The sequence below is a fragment of the Apodemus sylvaticus genome, chromosome 1 (assembly GCF_947179515.1).
Source record: "Apodemus sylvaticus chromosome 1, mApoSyl1.1, whole genome shotgun sequence".
NCBI lineage: Eukaryota > Metazoa > Chordata > Mammalia > Rodentia > Muridae > Apodemus > Apodemus sylvaticus.
Genome location: NC_067472.1, coordinates 99899420 through 99922455, shown reverse-complemented (window position 1 = coordinate 99922455; position 23036 = coordinate 99899420). Strand labels below are relative to the sequence as shown.

Below are 23036 nucleotides of genomic sequence, written 5' to 3'. Positions count from 1 at the left end.
GGAAAATTAGACTATGTGAAAAAAATTGGATTGTATGGCCCTTCCTATTATGATCCTCTCACTTAAAGGTCATGATCTGAGATAACCAGAGTGGAAACAAACAACATAGAAGAAATAAGTACACTTGGTGGAGATACATTTAATGGTGAGTTTCCCATTTCTCTTTCATGCCTCCTTTTTCTTTTACCTAACCATGAAATACATGCAATCCTAAAATGCAGGCTGTGTAACTTCTCTCTCTCTCTCTCTCTCTCTCTCTCTCTCTCTCTCTCTCTCTCTCTCTCTCTCTCTTCTCTCTCTCTCTCTCTCTCTCTCTCTCTCATACACACACACACACACACATACACACACACACACATACACACACACACACACACACACACACACACACACACATTTCCTTTCCTTTTCAACTTCCTAAAGTGGAACTATCATGTTAATTCAGTAGTTGGCAGGAGTACTTTCTTCTGGTAACATCTGTGAAGACTGTCAACTATTACAGTCACAGTCTTTCTCTAAATCCTACATAACAGTTTGGCTATGGGCCTTGCCCAACTTGTCTTATTTTTGTATCTCAGAATTTATCATATGCTATAAATATAGGTGTCTGCTGTGCCTCTGTGAAGCCCATCTGATTTTTTGTATACTCCTAAACAAACTTCTCACCACCACTTTCAGATAGGAATATGGCTTCTGTACCACTCTAACCAATTTGTTGATAAGATCTAGCACAACCACCACTTCATTGCTTTTCACTTCTACAGAGTAGTCAGTAAAGGTGAGGAGGGTATAAGAAAAATATAAAAGATCATGTGGTTCAAGGACAAAAGATTTCTCTGGCAAGAAAGCTAGCAATTAGATCATCAAGAATAGGCAGAACTCTACTCAAAGTTAGAAAATAAAAATATTTAAAAATTAACCCTTAAAATCTGACTTGTAGTCACAAGCAGACTTCAATCAGAAACAGAGTTTAAATCAATGCCCAGTATGTTTGTTAATAAGAAAACAGATATAAGTATATCTATCTATAAAGTTATTTATCTGTGTATAAATTATTTAAAACCATAAGAAAAAGATTCTCAATGTTTTGGAGTTCTCAGTATGCTGCTACCCATTTAATTGGGAATGTACCAAAATTCAGTGAAAACTCACAGAAATCAGAGAATACACTTAGCTAAAAAAAGAAAATATCCTGCACGAGATTCTTATTGGCTATCCCACAGTATCCTAGGGTAATTCCAAAGTGGGTTGAATTCCATTAGAAAGGCTTCTAGTAAGAATGTATCTGTTTCTAGGAAGCAGAAAAGACCACTGAGAATGGAACCCTGGAATTTTACCTTGGGAAGTGGATTCATCTTGGAGGGGATTCTGGATGGCAGTGACTCTCCTGAACTGCTCTGTGCCACAGTTACATCCCTGTACATGCTGGCACTGACCAGCAATGGACTGCTACTATTGGTCATCACAGTTGATGCCCGGCTTCACGTACCAATGTACCTCCTACTGAGGCATCTGTCTCTCATTGACCTCCTCTTCACATCAGTTGTAACTCCCAAGGCTGTTGTGGATTTTCTGCTCAGAGATAACACGATATCCTTTAAGGGATGTGCCTTTCAATTGTTCTCAGCAATGACATTGGGTGGTGCAGAGGACCTCCTTCTGGCCTTTATGGCCTATGATAGGTATGTGGCCATTTGTCATCCTCTAAACTATATGATCTTCATGAATCCAAAGGCCTGCTGGCTCATGGTGACCACATCATGGATCCTGGCATCCCTTAGTGCACTAGGTCACACAGTGTACACTATGCACTTCCCTTTCTGCATGTCCCAGAAAATCAGACACCTGCTCTGTGAGATTCCTCCATTGTTGAAGTTGGCTTGTGCAGACACATCTCAATATGAGCTCATGGTTTATGTGACAGGAGTGATATTCCTCTTGCTCCCCCTCTCTGCCATTGTTACTTCCTACTCACTAATTTTGTTCACTGTACTGCACATGCCTTCAAATGCGGGCAGGAAGAAAGCCCTCGTCACCTGTTCCTCCCACTTGACTGTGGTTGGGATGTTCTATGGGGGTGCCACTTTCATGTATGTGCTGCCCAGTTCCTTCCACAGTCCTAAGCAAGACAATATCATCTCTGTATTCTATACAATTGTCACACCAGCTCTGAACCCCCTCATTTACAGCCTGAGGAATAAGGAGGTCATTGGAGCTTTTAGAAGGGTACTGGGGAGACATATTCTGCCAGCACACTCCACCCCTTAGGCATGATTCATAGCTTGCCTCTCACTATTCCTTCTTCTAACAAATTGCTATATCAATTATTCTTTAGTGTTTCTCATTGACTTAGATGGTATATACAGTATACTTATATGAGATATACACATTATTTTCTATTGTGTAGTAGGTGTGAATTTTTAACTTAATTTTTGAGAATTTCATATACAAATATGTTGGAGATTGGTACTAATGCTTTGAATTTGCGTGTCCAGACACCAAAGGTAGTTGTCCCCAATTGGTTTTTGGTCTATCAAGATGCCAGGGGCTAACAACTGGACACAAGGGTAACACTTATTGTTGTACAGATAGGACACCGAGAGAATGGAGAGGACTCAGGGAGGAAGAATGGATCCCAGTTGGGCTTGGGGTAGCAAGGGAAGGTTTAAGAGTGCCCAGAAAAGGGGAAATCATTTGAAATGTAATAAAAAATATATCAATTAAAAAAAAGAGTGCCCAGCCTTTGAATTAGTCAAAGCATTTTAAAAACTAACTGGCACATGCATGTGTGCATGCATGCCTGTGCGTGTGCATGTGCACGTGCGCACACACGTGTGTTTTCCATTCTCAGATCTGAGACAGCTCCTGGGTGGATTTGTGAACATGACTTGCTGAGAGCACAAAGTGCTCACTCTGCAACACATGGCCCCAACACAGTAGGCAAGAACCCACTTTTAAAATTATTTGTAAATTCTAGGATGGAATACACACACACACACACACACACACACACAGAGAGAGAGAGAGAGGAGAGAGAGAGAGAGAGAGAGAGTCTGGGGGCGGGGGGGGGGGGACATGGAGAGAATTGATTTCTCAGAGAGCAGAGCTGAGTCACCTGGCACCAGCTAGCAAAACTAAAACAAAGGAGCACAGCCTCAGCCAGGGAGAGCCTCAACTTAGAGATGCTAGGGATTCCTGCTGTGCAAACAGGCTGACTGGTTGTCTGAGTGCTAGGAGGGAGGCATTGAAAAGTAGTCAATAAATAAGGCTCTATGCTGGAGAGAACCCAGATGTCCCTCAATGGAGGAATGGATACAGAAAATGTGGTATATTTACACAATGAAATACTACTCAGCAATTAGAAAAAATGAATTCATGAAATTCTTCGGCAAATGGTTGGAACTGGAAAATATCATCCTAAGTGAGGTAACTCATTCACAAAAGAACACACATGGAATGAGGTCACTAATAAGTAGATATTAGCCCAGAAGCTCTGAATACCCAAGGCACAATTCACATATCAATGATACCCAAGAAGAAGGAAGGAGAGTGCCCTAGTCCTGGAAAGACTTGATGCAGCACTGTAGGGGAGTACCAGAACAGAGGAGTGGGAGGGGGGGCAGAGGGAAGAGGGCTTATGGGACTTGTGGGGAGGGGGGAACCAGGAAAGGGAAATCATTTGGAATATAAACAAAGAATATAGAAAAAGGCAAAAAAAAGAAAGGAAGGAAGGAAGGAAAGAAGGAAGAAAGAAAGAAAGAAAGAAAGAAAGAAAGGAAGGAAGGAAGGAAGGAAGGAAGGAAGGAAGGAAGAAAGAAAGAAAGAAAGAAAGAAAGAAAGAAAGAAAGAAAGAAAGAAAGAAAGAAAGAAAGAAAGAAAGAAAGAAAGAGAGGAAGGAAGGAAGGAAGGAAGGAAGGAAGGAAGGAAGGAAGGAAGGAAGGAAGGAAGGAAGGAAGGAAAGGAAAGTAGTCAATAAAGCTGCCTGCCTCCAGCCACCAAAGGATAGAGATTTATAAATCTTATTTAACTGTTTTTGAGGATAAAAGAGAACATACAGATTTTGTTTGGGCCATGTTGGGATTTCCTTCCAAGGTTCAAAGCTGATAAAAAGAGCTTAAGAGGCAGAGAACCAGATGGTAGACACAGAGATATTAATCTCCAGAGCAGGATTTAAGTATACATAGATGTATAATATATTAAAAATCAGATTGGAAACAGGGGATAGGGAGCCTAGACTATCTCAGACAGTAGAAACTTAGGCCTTGAGAATTTATATAAAGGGACATATTACAATAAGCTGTTCAACACAAAGACTGTACTTACATTATTTCCACTTTCACCTTTCTTTTTACTTTCTCATAGTCCTCCTTTGTCATTAATCATTTTCCTTAGTAATGGGTTGAATTCCTTCCTTGCTATTTATGAGTTTACTATGCATGGATGCTTTGTTGTTACAATGAGGCTTATGAATATATTTTGACTACAACAAACAATTTTGAAACAGTAGTGACTTAGTATGATTATAAAGATAAAGGGTGAAAAGAAAAGAAAAGAAAAGAAAAGAAAAACTATCAGCAAAGTCCTCAACATTTGTACTGTACTGCTTTCTACATTTTGAATTTTTGATCAGTCTCTCATATCTTTCTATGTATATCTTGAGATATCATAGGACATATATTTTAATTGTTTGATTTTAAATTTTCATACTAAAATTATAAATGGAGTATGGACTATATTTGCATGAAATATTCAGGATTATTTAGTAATATTTCTTATGACACTGAGTTTTCCAATCTCTGCTATTCTTTTTACCTATTAAAGACTCCTTCAGGCTGAATAACTCATCAAGTAGTATACATTGTCCTAGATTTCTTTGTCTGCTAAGATCTTTGTTTATCTTTAATTTCTAAAGAATAATTTTGTTGGTTATATTAATTTTGATTAGAAGATTTTCTTTTAACTCTGAATTTATCTTTCATCCTTCCTCATTTGTGACATCTCTGCTGAGAATTCTAGGTTAGGCAAACTGTGACATTCTTGTGTATTTTTTCTTTCTGTTTGGAAATACTGTCTTTGCCCTTAACTTACTGAGAATATGATTGTCTTTGGGGTGGACTTGGTTTGGTTCATTATAACTGGTGTTGTTTGACTTTACATTGCCTAGACTTTGTGTCCTTTAGGCTTGGGGAATTTTCTGTTATTATCTCATTGAATAAACTTTCTATAAACTTGGAATTCCCAAGGCCCCCTTAAAAGCCAAAACAAGATTTTTTGATGCTATTTCAATGTCCCTGTAAATTTTTCTAATTATTTCCAAGTCACATCTCTTTTATTTCACTGTTTCTCTTGCTGAATTCTGCTTCTGGCATGTCCTTTTATGTTTCTAATTGCATTTTAGCCCCAGGTTTTTGGATTGATTGCTTTTTAGTTACTTATATATTTCTGTTAAGTTTCCTGGGTAGGGTACTAAATTGTCTGTTTTTGTTGGCTGAAGTTCATTGAGTTTTCTTAAAACAGTTGCTTTAAATTATTTGTCCAGAAATTCACCCATGCTAGTTGCTATTAGTTCTATTTTTAACATCCTATTTCTTTCTGTTTTACAAGGATTGAAAGTTTCTAATGTTTCCTAATCTGCAACATTGTCTGTTCATCAAAGATTGGATGTTTATTACAGTCTTCATAACAGTTTACTGATCTCTATTTCTAAATAGGATCCTTAGGTTCTCAGAGTAAGCAGTATTGGCAACAGGTGGTATCCTCTATACAGTTTTCCTGAGTCTATAGTTGATGTTTACCATTGTTTCACACTAGAAAGTGCCCGAAGCACAAAACTTTTCCAAGTGATATGTTGTTCAGAATGGAGGGAGTGTCTAAGTGGATACTCCTTTCCTATAAGCTTCTAGAAATAATGTCAAGACCAGAGCCCTCATCTATAATGCCAGTCCATGTAAATGTTGTTTGGATCTATCTGGCACTAGTTCCCATTGCAGAGAAACTAACCTCAGGCTCCTGTGCAACAACCATGTGCAGAACTCTCATTTCTTGCAACAGTGAACGTTTGCTTTCTCAACATTGTGTTACCTGTGGTTAGAGAAGATATAGAGTGGATAGTCTCATTGTCACCAACACAAAATGTCAGGTCACATTAGGACCACATAGACTTCCAATTCTATTTCCATCTGGGGTCGGGCATCAAGTCCTACACTACCTCTTTCTGTAATGCACTCCTGGCTCTAGACTTCTACACAGCTCCAAGTGGTACCAGAAAGAGCAGATATTATAACTGCCACAGGGTGAAATGTTGCTTTGCAGCATTCTACACAAGACTGGTAAAGAGTTTATAAGAAGTTTCTCAGCTACCTGGGTAGCATGTCCAGACGTCCTACCATGGAGTAAGAGATGTGATATGACAAGCCCTGATTTATTGTCATATACCTAATACTACATTTCATTCTAAGGCCCAGGATTAAGGCCTTCTCCTTTTCCATGCAGAGTCCTCCATCTTTTCACACTGTTTTATTTGGAATTTTAATGTCTTATTTATCTTATATATACAGTCTCCATTTATCTGATACATAATTTACCTTCTCATTACCTGTAATCAGTTCATTTTAGTAAGATTCTCCATGATGCTATCATTATTAGACTCTCATTGATATCATCCAGAAAAATTAATCAGTACTCAACTTTTCAGTCACCATTCCTATTATTTTCTGCATCATTCTTTTTTAATTGTAATTAAAATTTTAATGCCTTATTTGTTCCAGATACCTACTTTTTGTCTCTGTTTAAGCTTTTTCTAAAACCAGTTTTAAATACTCAAACTTACAAAGCATGATAATTTTAATACTAATAAAAATTGCAGATTTATCAGAAATGTACTCAGTAAGTATGCATTAAGAAAATTACAGATATAAGCAGTTCAAATCTATATAAAATAATCAAGAAGAGTGTCTTCAAATTCAGAACTAACAGATAGAATGAAATTATGTGTAAATGCTCTCACAGTTCTAATAGCTCTAATTTGTCTTAAATACAAATTATTTGCAACATTGTGGTTCTGTGCCAACACGCATTGTCAAGATTAATGTTCCATTCAATTATTGTCATTCAAAATAAAGCTTATAAGGAAATATTACAGCCAGAACACTTCTCTTGGTTAAGTATGCCTACTATTAAATATACACAGGACCTTTTGCAGAATATGGGATAACTAGTAAGTTTTATGACCACACTGTTCAAAATTTCCTTAAGCTTTGTTTCTGGTAACATATTCATTTCCTTGTAACATTATCAGTATGCTATTATTGAATATTCTGTGACTTTGCTTATTCTTCATGCTTCTTTAGGTTTGTTTTCTACCCGTTGATGATGGCTGAAATTGTACATCCACATAAGCAAACCTTTTCTCAGTACAGTAAACTTCATAATATGTCCCTGATCTTCAAATAAACCATGGCTTGTAATTTTGATGTTCATAGTAGTTTTCTTCTGCCATATCTTAACATATTTTCTAACATTATTATCTCTGTATTTTTAGTAACTTGTTAGTGGATTCACAAGTCATTCCAGGGAGGCAGAGGGAAGAAATGTGATTTACTCATTTTGTGAAGTGTGAGAAAAGAAGAAAGCAAGGGAAAAAATGAATAAAGGTGCTAGAACTATGTTGTCAGTTGAAAAGTTCCAAGTACCCTTTAAATTTCTGCACCACCACCCTTGATTGTGCACAGTCTTCCAACCAGCTTTCCGAGAGCACCTTTCACATCTTTGTTTCTAAGACTGTAAATGATTGGATTTAGCATGGAAGTCATAACTGAGTAGAACACAGAGACAACCTTATCCTTTTCACTCATTGTCTTGGAGTTGGGTCTCATGTAGGCAAATATTCCAGATCCATAGTAAAGGACCACAACAGTGAGGTGGGAACCACAGGTTGAAAAGACCTTGAGCCTTCCCTCCCTTGACTGCATCCGGATCACAGTGGAGATGATGTTCCCATAGGAGACAAGGATGAGTGAGACAGGAGCTAAAAGGATAATCACTCCCACTAAAAACAGAGCCATTTCAGCATTATAGGTATCAGCTGAAGCCAGCTTTAGGAGGGCAGGAGGTTCACAGAAATAGTGATTAATTACATTCTGTCCCCGATAAGGGATATGCAGTGTAAATGTACTGTCCACTGAACATGCAAATGCTCCACTTATCCAGGAAACTACAGCCAACTGGAAACAAACTCTCTGTGTCATGATGGTGGAGTAGTGCAGGGGTTTACAGACAGCAACATACCGGTCATAGGACATCACTGCCAGCAGAGCACACTCTGTGCACCCTGCTAGGAGAAAGACAACTATCTGTATTGCACATCCAATGAAGGAAATGTTTTTCCTTTTTGAAAGGAAGTGGACCAGCATCTGGGGTACAATGCTTGTAGAGAAGCAGAGGTCAGCAAAGGATAAGTTTTTGAGGAAAAAGTACATGGGTGTATGAAGTCGAGAGTCAATTTGAATGAGGATTATAATGAGCAAGTTTCCAAATACAGAAAGGAAATAGATGATAAGGAAAATACAGAACAATAAAACTTGAACTTTAGGATTCTCTGAGAGTCCCAGTAGAATAAATTCTACAACATAAGTTTGGTTTCCTACCCCCATTGATATTTATTCCTGTTTACCTGTTGTCAGAAGGAAAAGCAATGTTTTCAGTCCTTTATAAACAAGTATGTAGTTAGAAAATACATCCTAATAATTTTTAGCTTCCATCTCTTTCCCACTAGGTGCCAGTTCCTGTAAAAATGCACACTGGCTTATCTCTATCCAGGAAACCATTTTTTGTTGTTGTGTTGTTTTATTCTTTTTGAGAAAGGAACTCACTGTGAAACCCAGGCTGTCCATGAACTCATCAGTCTCCTGTTTGGCCTCCTAAGTGCTGGAATCTCAAATTTTCTTTACCACATCTAATTTTCACATAGATTTTAAGCACATTATTTCCCTGTTTATTCTACTTGATGCATGAACATCATGTGCTATATAGATTTTTGTGTTAATCCTGGTATCTAAATAAGTGTAGATAAGAAAATTACCGTGTAGCTACATAAGAAAAAACCTTTGGTTACTCTATGCTTTCAGTTTCAAAATATCTGCTGGTTCAATTCCATTTTCCTGTATCAATTGTCTGAAAGTAAAGTAAATTTGCTTTATTAATAGAAGATGTATTTTTGGCTCTTAGATTTCAATATGCCTAGCAGCTCATCAAAAATCATGTCAGTAAGATGTTGGTCTGTGTTAAACAGGAATTTCAAATAAGGATTTGAGCCCCAACAGAGAAACCTCCCACATTACTTCTTGATTTTCATCTATAGGTATTTTAAACGATAAAACAACTGCTGAAATGACGATTCAATATAAATGAAGAGAAAGCTTTATGGCTATGCACTGTGTATGATCTGCTCTATAATCAACTGTTTTATATGAAAAGAGGAAAAACATGAAAAATTATGTTGCATTCTCAAGTGTGCCTACATAAATCCAATGTAATGAGAATCAAGTGTCTTCACCCTGACTTTGTTGGGGAACAAGTCCAGGATTGAGCAGGGAATTTCATCTCCTGAATAGGATCTCACAGTCTTATGATAGAAAATCTCAGATAAACTTTGACTTTTGTTAGGAACCTGAGTTTTAATTAGATTTGGTGTCAGAATGAGTTTGAAGCTATCCTTGACTATAAAGTGAGACCATGTCTTGAGAAACAAAAACAAAACAACAATAAAAGCCAAAGTGTTACCCTGTTAAAAAGAATAATGATATGAGAGATAGACTTCTTAAAATAGGGCCTAGGTACATGGTTGTAGGCATGATTTAAAATTTCATTCCACTTTCCACTTATAATGTCTCTTCCTCTCTGAAATTATGTTATGCCTTAATAAAGGTTATTTATCTAGATTTATTTATTCTTTTAATATGGGTGCATGTGTGTAAAAGTGCATGTGTGTGCACTTATATGTGTGCAGGCATCTGTACATGTGTGTCTGTGTGTCTCTCTGTGTGTATGTGCATCTGTGAGTTTCTGTCTCTCTGTCTCTGTCTCTCTATGTCTCTCTCTGTCTCTCTCTGTCTCCCTCCCTCTCTCTCTCTCCTCTCTCTCTCTCTCTCTCTCTCTCTCTCTCTCTCTCTCTCTCTGCGCGCGCGTGTGTGTGTGTGTGTGTGTGTGTGTGTGTGTGTGTGTATGTGTATGTGAGTGTATACACATGTGTGCAAGTTTCCAGAAGAGGTCATTAGATCCCTGTGCAGCTGAATGTATAGCTGCTTATGAGCCACCTGACCTCAGTGTTGGAAACAATTTCAGTGCTTTATAAAAGCAGCAAGTGGTATTAACCACTGATCCATCTCTCTAGTCCTGAGAAGTGTATTTTAAAAACTAGCCATTTTACAACTAAAATTACACTGTTTCAGAATAGAGTATTTTTAAACAATTATAATGGATTGTATAAATATGCTAGATTTTTGACTAGTTCTTTTTTTTTTTTTTTTTTTTTTTGGTTTTTTGGAGACAGGGTTTCTCTGTATAGCCCTGGCTGTCCTGGAACTCACTCTGTAGACCAGGCTGGCCTCGAACTCAAGAGATCCGCCTGCCTCTGCCTCCCAAGTGCTGGGATTACAGGCGTGCACCACCACCGCCCGGCTTGACTAGTTCTAATATGTTGGTTCTAAAATTTTTTGGAATGAAAAAAATGTTTTTGCGTGCTGAAAAGAGAAGACAGTAATGAGACTAGCATAAGAACACACCTAGGGGAGTGGGGGTAAATAAGTGTGTAATGTAATATATGAGACATGAAAATCTAAGGCGACCTATTTGGGGAAGAGGAAGAGGATGGGATCTGGGAGGATGAGAGGATGCTGAGGAGCAGATAAAAAAAAAAAACAAAATATAATCACATAAGTACAAAAATAATGATGCTCATTTTGTTTTATGTTCACTTGCAAAATTAATAGCAAAATATAAAATAGAAATGGGAATTACCAAACGGCCATGGTAGGGATAACTTCAACATCCTTTTGTACATCCTGGCACATGGTCTTCAACCCAGCTTCATCCTTGGAACCAAAACTATGCTTCCTTTTTGTATCAAACAGCAAAAATGATGTATCTTTGCTGTAGCGTCCAGTAGCCCTAGAATAAATTCTAATATAGGGGATTAGATTCCCTGAGGAGAGATGTATATTTGCAAATAAAACCAAAATCTGTGGGCAAAGAAATGCGGCTATTAAAGTAATTGACAAACATTTTCTTTTTAGTTTTCTATTACTTTCATTTATGTGTGGTTTTTTATTTATTTTAATTGTTTATTTATTTATTATTGTTTTTCCATTTCATTTAAAATATCTGCCAAATTTGAATGGAAACTGTATAATGTGACAAAATGTGGCTTTTGATTAAAGAAAGAAATATAACAAGAAGTGATACATAGACACATATTAAGTAAAGAATTTGTGACCACTAAGTGATATTTTATCAAATAATAAAACGATGGTCATTAAGTAAAGGATGAACTATGGAGTAATACTGGTACACATGCACAAACACAGAATACAGTGCAGTGAACTGTGACACATACACACTCTAGTGACTACAATTCTGAGACCAGAAAGGCCTTAGTGACAAAATCTTTTTTTTTTTTTTTTTTTTTTTTTTTTGCTTTTCTTCCTATTTTGTTTTTATTATCATATCATGTATCATGGTCAAGTATTAATAATAATAATAATATATTACTATTTCAAATACCCTTACTGAGTTGCAAAATAGATAATTAGCTATATTACATGACACTGTTTCTCTTTGTAACTCTGACAGTCCTGGAACTGTATATAGACCAGGCTGGCCTTTGCCTCCCAAGTACTGGGATTAAATATGTGTGCCATATGGCTAGCTATATCACTTTTTAGAATATGTTTATCTATCAATCACTCATCTATCTTCTGTTTATTTTGTTTTTTTTTTTTTTTTTTTTTTTTTTGTCTTTTTTTTTATTTGATATAATTTATTTACATTTCAAATGATTTCCCCTTTTCTAGCCCCCCCCCCACTCCCCGAAAGTCCCGTAAGCCCCCTTCTCTTCCCCTGTCCTCCCTCCCACCCCTTCCCAGTTCCCCGTTCTGGTTTTGCCAAATACTGTTTCACTGAGTCTTTCCAGAACCAGGGACCACTCCTGCTTTCTTCTTGTATCTCATTTGATGTGTGGATTATGTTTTGGGTATTCCAGTTTTCTAGGTTAATAACCACTTATTAGTGAGTGCATACCATGATTCACCTTTTGAGTCTGGGTTACCTCACTTAGTATGATGTTCTCTAGCTCCATCCATTTGCCTAAGAATTTCATGAATTCATTGTTTCTAATGGCTGAATAGTACTCCATTGTGTAGATATACCACATTTTTTGTATCCACTCTTCTGTTGAGGGATACCTGGGTTCTTTCCAGCATCTGGCAATTATAAATAGGGCTGCTATGAACATAGTAGAGCATGTATCCTTATTACATGGTGGGGAATCCTCTGGGTATATGCCCAGGAGTGGTATAGCAGGATCTTCTGGAAGTGAGGTGCCCAGTTTTCGGAGGAACCGCCAGACTGCTTTCCAGAGTGGTTGTACCAATTTGCAACCCCACCAGCAGTGGAGGAGTGTTCCTCTTTCTCCGCACCCTCTCCAACACCTGCTGTCTCCTGAATTTTTAATCTTAGCCATTCTGACTGGTGTAAGATGAAATCTTAGGGTTGTTTTGATTTGCATTTCCCTAATGACTAATGAAGTGGAGCATTTTTTAAGATGCTTCTCCGCCATCCGAAGTTCTTCAGGTGAGAATTCTTTGTTTAACTCTGTACCCCATTTTTTAATAGGGTTGTTCGGTTTTCTGGAGTCTAACTTCTTGAGTTCTTTATATATATTGGATATTAGCCCTCTATCTGATGTAGGATTGGTGAAGATCTTTTCCCAATTTGTTGGTTGCCGATCTGTCCTCTTGACGGTGTCCTTTGCCTTACAGAAACTCTGTAACCTTATGAGGTCCCATTTGTCAATTCTTGCTCTTAGAGCATACGCTATTGGTGTTCTGTTCAGAAACTTTCTCCCTGTACCGATGTCCTCAAGGGTCTTCCCCAGTTTCTTTTCTATTAGCTTCAGAGTGTCTGGCTTTATGTGGAGGTCCTTGATCCATTTGGATTTGAGCTTAGTACAAGGAGACAAGGATGGATCAATTCGCATTCTTCTGCATGCTGACCTCCAGTTGAACCAGCACCATTTGTTGAAAAGGCTATCTTTTTTCCATTGGATGTTTTCAGCCTCTTTGTCGAGGATCAAGTGGCCATAGGTGTGTGGGTTCATTTCTGGATCTTCAATCCTGTTCCACTGATCCTCCTGCCTGTCACTGTACCAATACCATGCAGTTTTTAACACTATTGCTCTGTAGTATTGCTTGAGGTCAGGGATACTGATTCCCCCAGATTTTCTTTTGTTGCTGAGAATAGTTTTAGCTATCCTGGGTACAAAATCAACTCAAGCAAATCAGTGGCCTTCCTATACTCAAAGGATAAGCAGGCTGAGAAAGAAATTAGGGAAATGACCCCCTTCACAATAGCCACAAACAGTATAAAGTATCTTGGGGTGACTCTTACCAAACATGCGAAAGATCTGTATGGCAAGAACTTCAAGACTCTGAAGAAGGAAATGGAAGAAGACCTCAAAAAATGGGAAAACCTCCCATGCTCATGGATCGGTAGAATCAATATAGTTAAAATGGCCATTTTGCCTAAAGCACTATACAGATTCAATGCAATACCCATCAAAATCCCAACTCAATTCTTCACAGAGTTAGAAAGAGCAATTATCAAAGTGACAAAATCTTAGAAAGAGAACCATCACCATGTGAAGAAGCCAGTGGTAGTATTTTCTCACGATAAGGAATTTGTGGACTGTGGGCATGTAGGAAATGAAGAGATAAGGAGGCCTCCAACAGTCTTACAATAGAACAAGATACAAATAATAACATACCACTTGCCAAATTTAAGTGTCACTAATCTAATATTTAAGGCATTATTTGTGATCTCCAATGAGTGAGGAAGCGTATAAACTGTCCAGTCTAAATCAATTTAATCTGTTTTACATAAGACAATCTACTCTTTACTTAACTCCCAACATAATTAAATAAATTCTTTGCCCAGGAGGGTAGTATCAGGAACCCTGAACTAGCTTTACAAAATCCCATGCACAATGCCTTGTATTCAATAACAAGTAATATAAAACATGACATACAATAGGAACATCTAAGAGACAGATGGAACAAAATAACTCGAGATAATAGAGAAAAACATGATGCTGCAACTATCAGACATCATATTAAAACAATATGAAAAATATTTTATCTCCATTCTATTAAAAAAAAGGATAGTGCATTTATTCAGACAACCAAGAAACCACTAAAGGAAGAAATACTGTTTTTATCAGATTTTAAACACTGAATGATTAAAGCTGGGATGTAAGAGAAGTTTAATAGTACATTAGACACAGGAAAGAGAATCTTCATTAGGAAGAACATATGAAAAGTGAAAGTTGGAAAGACAAAACAGGGAATGAGAAATATAACAGCATCAGAAATGTAAGGAGTCAGAGAGGGAGAGAGAGAGAGAGAGAGAGAGAGAGAGAGAGAGAGAGAGAGAGAGAGAGAGAGAGAGAGAGAGAGAGAGAGAGAGAGAGAGAGATTTGAATAAATAAATAACGGTTAAAAGCTTACAGACTTGATGGAAATATCTATTCACATAGACAGTTTTGACAACAGGACACCCGACGATGACTGCAAATCTGAATCTCACCACACTGCTTACTCAGAGGAGAACAATGGAAAGCCTAAGCCTGTTAGAATTAAAATACAGGACATGGCAAATATTGTTACCTGAATTAGAGAAAACATATTCCAGGAAACTGCTCCTTGTGTGTGTGATATGAATCTTCTCTGTCCTACAAATCCTTGAAGGAAAAAGGGAAAGAAGCCAGAGTAAGGCTTCAGATCACTGGAAACAGCTCTGCCTCGTGTGCATGAAATCCCTAAAAGGGACCTGAGGAGTCAGCGCTATGTAGGTAAGGAAGAAATTACATTTATGATTTGTGATAAAAGTACCAGCAGAACATGACTTCTTATGCCTAATGTGTTTTAAAGGGCAATAGAATAAGAATCAGAGTGGGTAAAGTTAGGATCCCTGTGAGATGAAAGGGAAGTAAAACTAAAACAGTATATCAGGGTACCTAAGAGCTCCTCTTTAAGAAACAAGGTTACCTGCAACTTTTATTTCCTTTTTTATACTTGTCATTTCAATAGATAAATAAATAACAGAACATATGAAAAGCAGGCATCTAGCTTCCTGTAGTTTTTTTGTTTATTGGATGGGTTTTTGGATTTTTATTTGTTTTGTTTTGGTTTTTGGTTTTGTTGGTTTGTTTGTTTGTTTGTTTGTTTGTTTTGAGACAGGGTTTTCTCTGTGTAGACCTGGCTGTCCTGGAACTCACTGTGTAGAACAGGCTGGCCTTGAACTCAGAAATCTGCCTGCCTAGGCTTCACAAGTGTAACATATCCTTTCATTTCTTCCCCTTTTTTATGCTCATTTTCTTCTTTGTGTCCATCTCATACTGATCAGAATGCTGAAGATAAAAAAAATTCAGGTGACAGAAGTTGCTGGCAAGGATGTGGAGAAAGAGGAACACTCCTCCACTGCTGGTGGATTACCTAAGGACCCAGCTATACCACTTCTAGGAAAATACCCAAAAATACTCCAACATATAACCAGGACGCATACTGTACTATGTTCACAGAAACATTATTTATAACAGTCATAAGCTAGAAACAACCCACATGTTCCTCAACAGAGGAATGGATGCAGAAAATGTGGTAAATTCACACAATGGAATACTACTCAGCTATTAAAAGCAATGACTTCATGAACTTTGTAGGCAAATGTATGGAACTAGAAGATATCATTGTGAGTGAGGTAACTCAGACCCAAAAGGGCACACATGGTATGTACTTACTGATAAGTGGATAGTAGCCCAAAAGCTCAAAATACCCACAATACAACTAACAGACCATATGAAGATTAGCAAGAAGAAAGAACAAAGAGTGGGTGCTTCATTACTACTTAGAAGAGGGGACAAGGTAATCATGGGAGCTAGAGACAGGGAGGAACTTGGGAGGGAGAGAGAAGAAAGAGAAAAAAAGTGGGGAAGGATCAGGTATGGCATAAGGCAGGAGAGAAGTCCAGAGGGTCAAAAGAATGAATAGAAACATGTAGCAGGGAGTGGTGGGGAATGGGCAGGAACCACTAGAAAGTTCCAGAAGCTAGGGAATCAAGAGGTTAACAGCACCCAATGGGGATGACAATAGCTGAAATACCCAACAGAAGGGAGATAGAACCTCAAGAAACCACCTCCAATACATATGCATGGCCCCAACTTGAGGGATGGGCCTCCCACAGATCTCAAAATTTTTAACACAGAATTGTTCCTGTCTAAAGGAAACAAAGGGACAAAAAATGGAGCAGAGACTGAAGGAAAGGCTGTCCAGGGACCATACCACCTATGGATTCATCCCTTCTGCAGACACCAAATCCTGATACTATTGCTAATGACGAGAGAAATGCTCTCAGAAGGAACCTAGTGTAGCTGTCCTCTGAGAAGCTCCACCAGCATCTGACTAACACTGATGCAGATACTCACAGCCAACCATTGGACTGAGTCTGGAGACTCCAGTGTAAGAGCTAGGGGATGGACTGAAGGGACTGAAGAGGATTGCAACTGCACAAGAAGAACAACAATATCAACTAACCAGACCCCCCATAGAGCTCCCAGGGATTTAACCACCAACCAAAGAGTATACATGGAAGGGTTCATGGCTCCAGCTACACATGTAGAAGAGGATTGTCTTATCTGACATCGATGGGAGGGGAGGTCCTTGGTTATGTGGAGGCTGTTGCCACAGCATAGGGAGATGCTAGAGGCAGGAAGTGGGGAGTGAGTAGGGGAGCACACTCTTAGACGCACAGGAGAGAGGGGATGGAATGGTGGTTACAAAGGGGAAACCAGGAAAAGGGACACCATTTGAAATGTAAATAAATAAAATAACTAATTAATGCAAAATAAAATAGCATCAAAAAAGAAAGAGAGTTAGTTTAAAGGAGATTGAGACTTTTCTATACCTGGTTAAAAAAATACATATAAACCAATAGAGAAAATGATTATACGAATGATTTAAGTTTTGGAGAGATACAACTTGATTTGACTCTGAGATCTCTAAATTAATAATTCTCTTAAATAAGATATGTAATCCATTTCCAGTATTAAAAATAAAGATAATAGTATTACTTCTCCATTTGCTAAGGAAAACATATTATTGTATATAAACATCAAATGGGAAAATGTCTCATGATAACTTTTAGTTCTTTAGAATACCAATAAGTAGAAATTTCTTATTACATATGAACAAATGCACATATGGCATGCATTTTATCAATCAGCTTCAGAAAAAAACAACCAAAAAGAAGCTATTGTACTCATGCAGGTTTTTCCCTACAACACATATTCAACTACTAAGATAGTCTCCTACACTGAAAATACGTGTTTTGCTCTCTTCCCTTGATGACTTGATACTTCTCAGACAATTTAAACCGTTGTGATGTTACTTGCTTCTATATATTCCTAATGTATCCTTAGTCAAGTTTCCAATGCTCTAGATGCTTGTTTATTGTACCTCTATTTTCTTTCAACTTCCTGTGTTGCCCAATCCAATGCATTCATAGAACAACCTTTTAAATCCTGATCTTATCATTTGAAAATCTCTTATTTAAACCAATTCAATGTGGCTTTAATCAAACATATACTTTAGCCACATAACATCTGTGACTGTCTGAAGATGTCTACAAGTTCACTTCTCCTGACTCCCATTTAAAATCCTTGTCAGACTCATGTATAAGTCTGAGCTTCGTCCCTGTGGTTTCCCCAACTGAAGTTCACTTCCTGATTTATCAACTAGATAAATCCATAGTTATCTAGCAGTACCATCTTCTTCAGCTTCCACCCCCAGGCAAGTGTTCATTTACTCCATTAAACTGAGTTCTTTTTTTTTTTCTATTTCTTAGTTTCTGATAATTTTATACTTATACAAATACATTCCTATTATATATGTTAAATTTCAAGACATTGTTTCCCATTGTTTACTCTATGTATGAGTGCGGTTTAAAGGATATAGCACCTATTAGATAATGGGATGCACCCAAGTATGAACAGCAGGAAAAATGAGAAATACATATTTGGGCATGCTCACCTGCTTTGGGTGGAAAAACAAAAAATACACTCTATAAGAACAGTGTAAAAATGTGCACACCATGAGAAACATGGAAGTGCAAGATACTGGATCTGAGAGTAACAAAACCTCTCAAATGGCTGTTGTATCCATGACCTTTATAACAAGGCACTGTCTAAAAATGCAGATTTTCAAAACCAAAACTTCATGTTTGTCTTTTGCCTCCTTTTTGCCAGAAATTAGAAGTGACAGGAATACACTAGCAAAGGTCTGGTGAATATCTGATAGGGTACAATTGTTATAAAGTCAGCATGAGAGACTATTAACCTAAAAATGTATGGGAACATTTTTGGAGGATATGGTCTCTACATAGAGGAGGACTTCTGTACTACTGTATGAAAGATTAAAAGAGATGAAAAAGGAAAAAGGAGGGGAGGAGAGGAAAGAGGAATGAAAGGAAGGAAGGGGAAAATGATGAGGAGAGGAAATACAAATTCCTTAAAGACTAACAGAGTATCTTGATGAGGTGAACACACATTGACATAACCCTGCTCTCATCTGGTGAACTAACCTGAAGACTGTTCAGAGCATCTGGGTCACGGACAGGGGCAGTGGTGGGTTCAGGTGGTGTGAGAGGCAGAATCCCTCCGGGCATTTCTCACTATTTTTTATTCCTAGACACTGAAGAGTGTTTCCCCATCCTGAACCTTGTCCAACCACCTGTTTCAAAGAAACACCTAAATTCTCCCAGGAACAAAACAAAGGAATTTCCTAAGAGGAATTTATTTAAAATGAGGTGCTAGGGATTGATGTAAACAACATGTTCCCTTGAGCCCTGGCTTCATGATGAGAGACTTCTGTATTATATGCTTACAAATATATACTAAAATCTCCAAATCTCTCCTGATAAATTTTATTAGAAAGATACAGTTTAAATGGCTACATAGAAGCCAAACTATATTTGAGCACTGAGTTATAGTTCACGTTTCAAATAATGAGGCCTTGATCTGTTGCTGCCATTGTTAAGTTGATAATCAAAGAAATATAAACCTTTCTGTTTTCTAAGGAATTTGTACACTGTTTATCCCTTATACTGATCAATATACAAGTCTTAACAGAAAACCCATTTTAAAAATTTATAGTATTATATTACTGGCCCCTTCTTTTCCTTCCTTCAGGCCCTTATATTTACCCCTCCCTCAAAACTCTCCCATACTACCCCATTCTCAAGTTGATAGCTTTATTTTCTTTGGTTATTGCATGTATATTTATATATGCATAAATATGTATAAATAGAGCCTGCTGAGTTCATTTTTGTTGGTTCTGTACACAGAGTTTCAGGACTGTCACTGCATTAGTTGACCAATAAGTTATTTTAAAGCTTAAATTAATTCTGACTTTTAGTTTAAATCATTTGAAATCTTAGTTGTGATGCCACATGCTTATAACCACAGCAGTTGAGAAGATGAGTCAGGAGAATTGAAAGCCAGAGGCCAGTCTGGCTACATAGCAAGGCTCTTTCTCAATAGAAAATAAATGAAAACATATGGTATACTGTAGGAATGAAGGTTGAGCAGGTTTCAGGATCTCTGCCTCAGCACCCTGAGCAGCAGAATGCCAAAAATTCTTTGGCTGTACATCCTCATAGCTTCAGTCTTCATCAATCACACTTTTGTCACAACTGCCTCACTTCTTCCCCATTTCCCCACAAAGTTCCCTCCTCTTTCAATGTTTTCCCCCCACACATTTTGTTTCTCAAACCAATACTAGCCACAGACTTGCCCTAGATTTTCTTTGTCTCTTTTCCTTTTCACTCATACCCAAGGTATCCATACTGCTGTTAGTGCCTCTTTGCTCTCTAAAATGATATGGTATTTGAGGAATAACTAATTTTGCCTTAATTATTTTTATTGTTGGACTACAGTTTGTTTGTGAATGTTTATGCTGTCAATATTCTACTTTCAGGACAGTACTGGAGATCAAATCTGTTGCCTCAACTATCTGACTAGCAGAGGAGCACAATACCATAACCTGTACAGCAACCTAGTTGTCTTGAAATAGGTTATCCTATCTGTAATACTGCAAGAGGGTAGCTGTAATACTTACGGCTGCAAGTTGCTGTGCACCCTTGGCTCTGTCCTATGGATGAAGAGGAGTGAAACCCACAAACTCAAAAATTAAGGTCTTTAAAAAAGCACAGTTTATTAGAAAGTCAGAAAAAGAGGGTGCTCGTGTCAAGGAAGCAGGCAGGCTAACTATGCACCTTTAGTTATCCTGATCCTGAAAATCAAATTTTCCTAGTGTCATCCCCAGATGTGGTGGTTTGAATAAGACTGACTCTCACATGCTCATATATTAAAATGTTTAGGAAACAGCAATGATTGAAAGGATCAGGATGTATGGCCATGTTGGGGGTAGGCATGGCCTTATTGGAGGAAGTGTATCACTGAGGTTGTGGACTGAGGTTTTAGATGCCCAAGCTAGGCTGAGTATATCTCTCTTACTGTTGTCTGTGGATCCAGATGTAGAATTTACAACTACTTATCCAGCACTGTCTGCCTGCATGCCACTGTGCTCCACTATGATAGTAATGGGCTAACTTCTTATACTGTAAGCAAGCCCCAACTAAATGCCTTCCATTATAAGTTTCCTCAGTCATGGCATTTCTTCACAGCAAGAGAACACTGAAAAAGACAGACATTGGTATCAGAAGCAATGTACTGCTCTGATAGGCCTGACCATTTGTTTGGTGATAGAACACGAACTTTGAATGAGTACAACAGTTGCATGCTTTATGTGCTGCTTAAAGGTCCATATTAAGAAGATCATGGAAAACAGTGAACCTGAGAACAATGAAAATAATGATGGAGCAGTTCAAGAGGTTTCAGAGGTGAAAAATGCTAAGTGGCTTAGACACCATTCTTGGGATATGTTGGTAAAGAATGTGGCTGCTTTTTGGTCTTGTCCAAAAGTCTTTCTGAGATTAAATTGAAGAGTTTTAGATTAATGGCATTGGCAGAGGATATTTTAAAATAGACCAGTGTTATCTGTACTGTGTGGTTTAGTAGCCACTCTTACGCAGATCCATAAATGCAATGAGCATGCTGTGCATGGAAAAATACAAAGTGAATAGTTTAAGGAGAAAAGGAGACCAGGATGTGTGACAGAGCTATTGCAAACTGTTCTGACCCAGAAGAACAGTCCAGATGGCTAGAAGAATGAATAGAAATATGTAGCTGCTAGGGTGGGAAGGACCTCTAGAAAGTCCCAAAGACCTGCAATGGGGGAGGATCCCAGGACTCAGTGTGGATGACTTTAGACAAATTGCCCAACAGTGGGGATATGTAACCTGAAGAGACCATGTCTAGTAGTCAGACAGGACCTCCCCCAACCCCCAGTGGAAAGATGGTGACAATTCACCTATACAACTTTTGACCAACAATTGTTCCTGTCTAAAAGAAATGCAACAATGAAAATAGAGACTGAAGAAATGGCCAAAAATGTTGCTGGCCCAATTTGGGACCCATCCCATGCATGGGCCCCAAGCCATAACACTATTATTGATGCTATGTTGTGCTTGCAGATCTCAATGAGAAAGGATATACGTTATCCTGTAGAAACGTGTTGCCTCAGGGTGGTGGCATACACAGGAGGGGTACTCTTTCAGAGGAGAAGGGGAGTGGGGTAGGACTCTGTTAGGGTGGACTGGAAAGGGGACAGTGTTTAGGAGAGAGAGAGACAGAGACAGAGAGACAGAGAGATACAGAGAAAGGAAGGAAGGAAGGAAGGAAGGAAGGAAGGAAGGAAGGAAGAAAGGAAGGAAGGAAGGAAGGAAAGGAAGGAAGGAAGGCAGAGTACAGAGCTAAACAGAATTCTCAACAGAGAAATTTCAAATGGTTGGAAAGCACTTAAAGAAATATTTAATGTTCTGTCTGTATGTATGCCTGTATGCCAGAAGAGAGCATCAGATCCCATTACAGATGGCTATGAGCCACCAAATTGTTGCTAGGAATTAAGCTCAGGACCTCTGGAAGTGAAGTCTGTGCTCTTACCTGCTGTACCAGTAGAAATCCAGGGCATTAAGTGGAGGGATGGGGTTGTAATGACACAGTCAAAATCTCTGACCCAGAATTGTTCCTGTCTAAAAGAACTGTAGGAACAAAAATGGAGAAGAGACTGTAGGAAAGGCTGTCTAGTGACCAGCCCAACTTGGGATCCATCTCAAGAGGAGACTACAAGTCCTGACACTATTACTGATGCTATTGTGTGCTTACAGACAGGAGCCTAGCATGGTTGCCCTCTGAAAGGCCCAACAAGCAGCTGACTGAGACAGATGTAGATACTTACACCCAACCAATAGATTCAAGTTATGGACTCCTGTAGTTGAATTAGGGAAAGGCTGGAAGAAGCTGAGATGAAGGGCGACCCCATAGGAAGACCATCAGTCTCAATTAACATGGACCCCTGAGATCTATCAGACACTGTGCCAACAACCAGGCAGCATACGCAAGCGTGTCCCAAGTCCCCAACACAAATACAGCAGAGGACTTCCTGGTCTGGCCTCAGTGGGAGAAGATTCACCTAACCCTCAAGAGACTTGAGGCCCCGGGTGTGGGGATGTCTGGTGGGAAAGCATCCTCTTGGAGACAAGGGGGAAGAGGAATGGAACTCTGAGAACTGTGAGAGAGGGGACCAGGAGGAGTG

At 38.5% G+C, this 23036-nt stretch overlaps 2 protein-coding genes across 2 annotated transcripts; one reads left to right on the top strand and one right to left on the bottom strand.

Moving 5' to 3' along the window:
• Window positions 1-1317: 1317 nt before the first annotated feature.
• On the top strand, window positions 1318-2268 carry LOC127682507 (olfactory receptor 2AG2-like). Its single transcript, XM_052178862.1, has one exon. The coding sequence runs from the start codon at window positions 1318-1320 to the stop codon at window positions 2266-2268; it is 951 nt and encodes a 316-aa protein (XP_052034822.1).
• A 5426-nt stretch (window positions 2269-7694) lies between these two features.
• Window positions 7695-8669, bottom strand: LOC127680264 (olfactory receptor 2D3-like). Its single transcript, XM_052175795.1, has one exon. The coding sequence runs from the start codon at window positions 8649-8651 to the stop codon at window positions 7695-7697; it is 957 nt and encodes a 318-aa protein (XP_052031755.1). The 5' UTR covers window positions 8652-8669.
• Between the last annotated feature and the right edge of the window lie 14367 nt (window positions 8670-23036).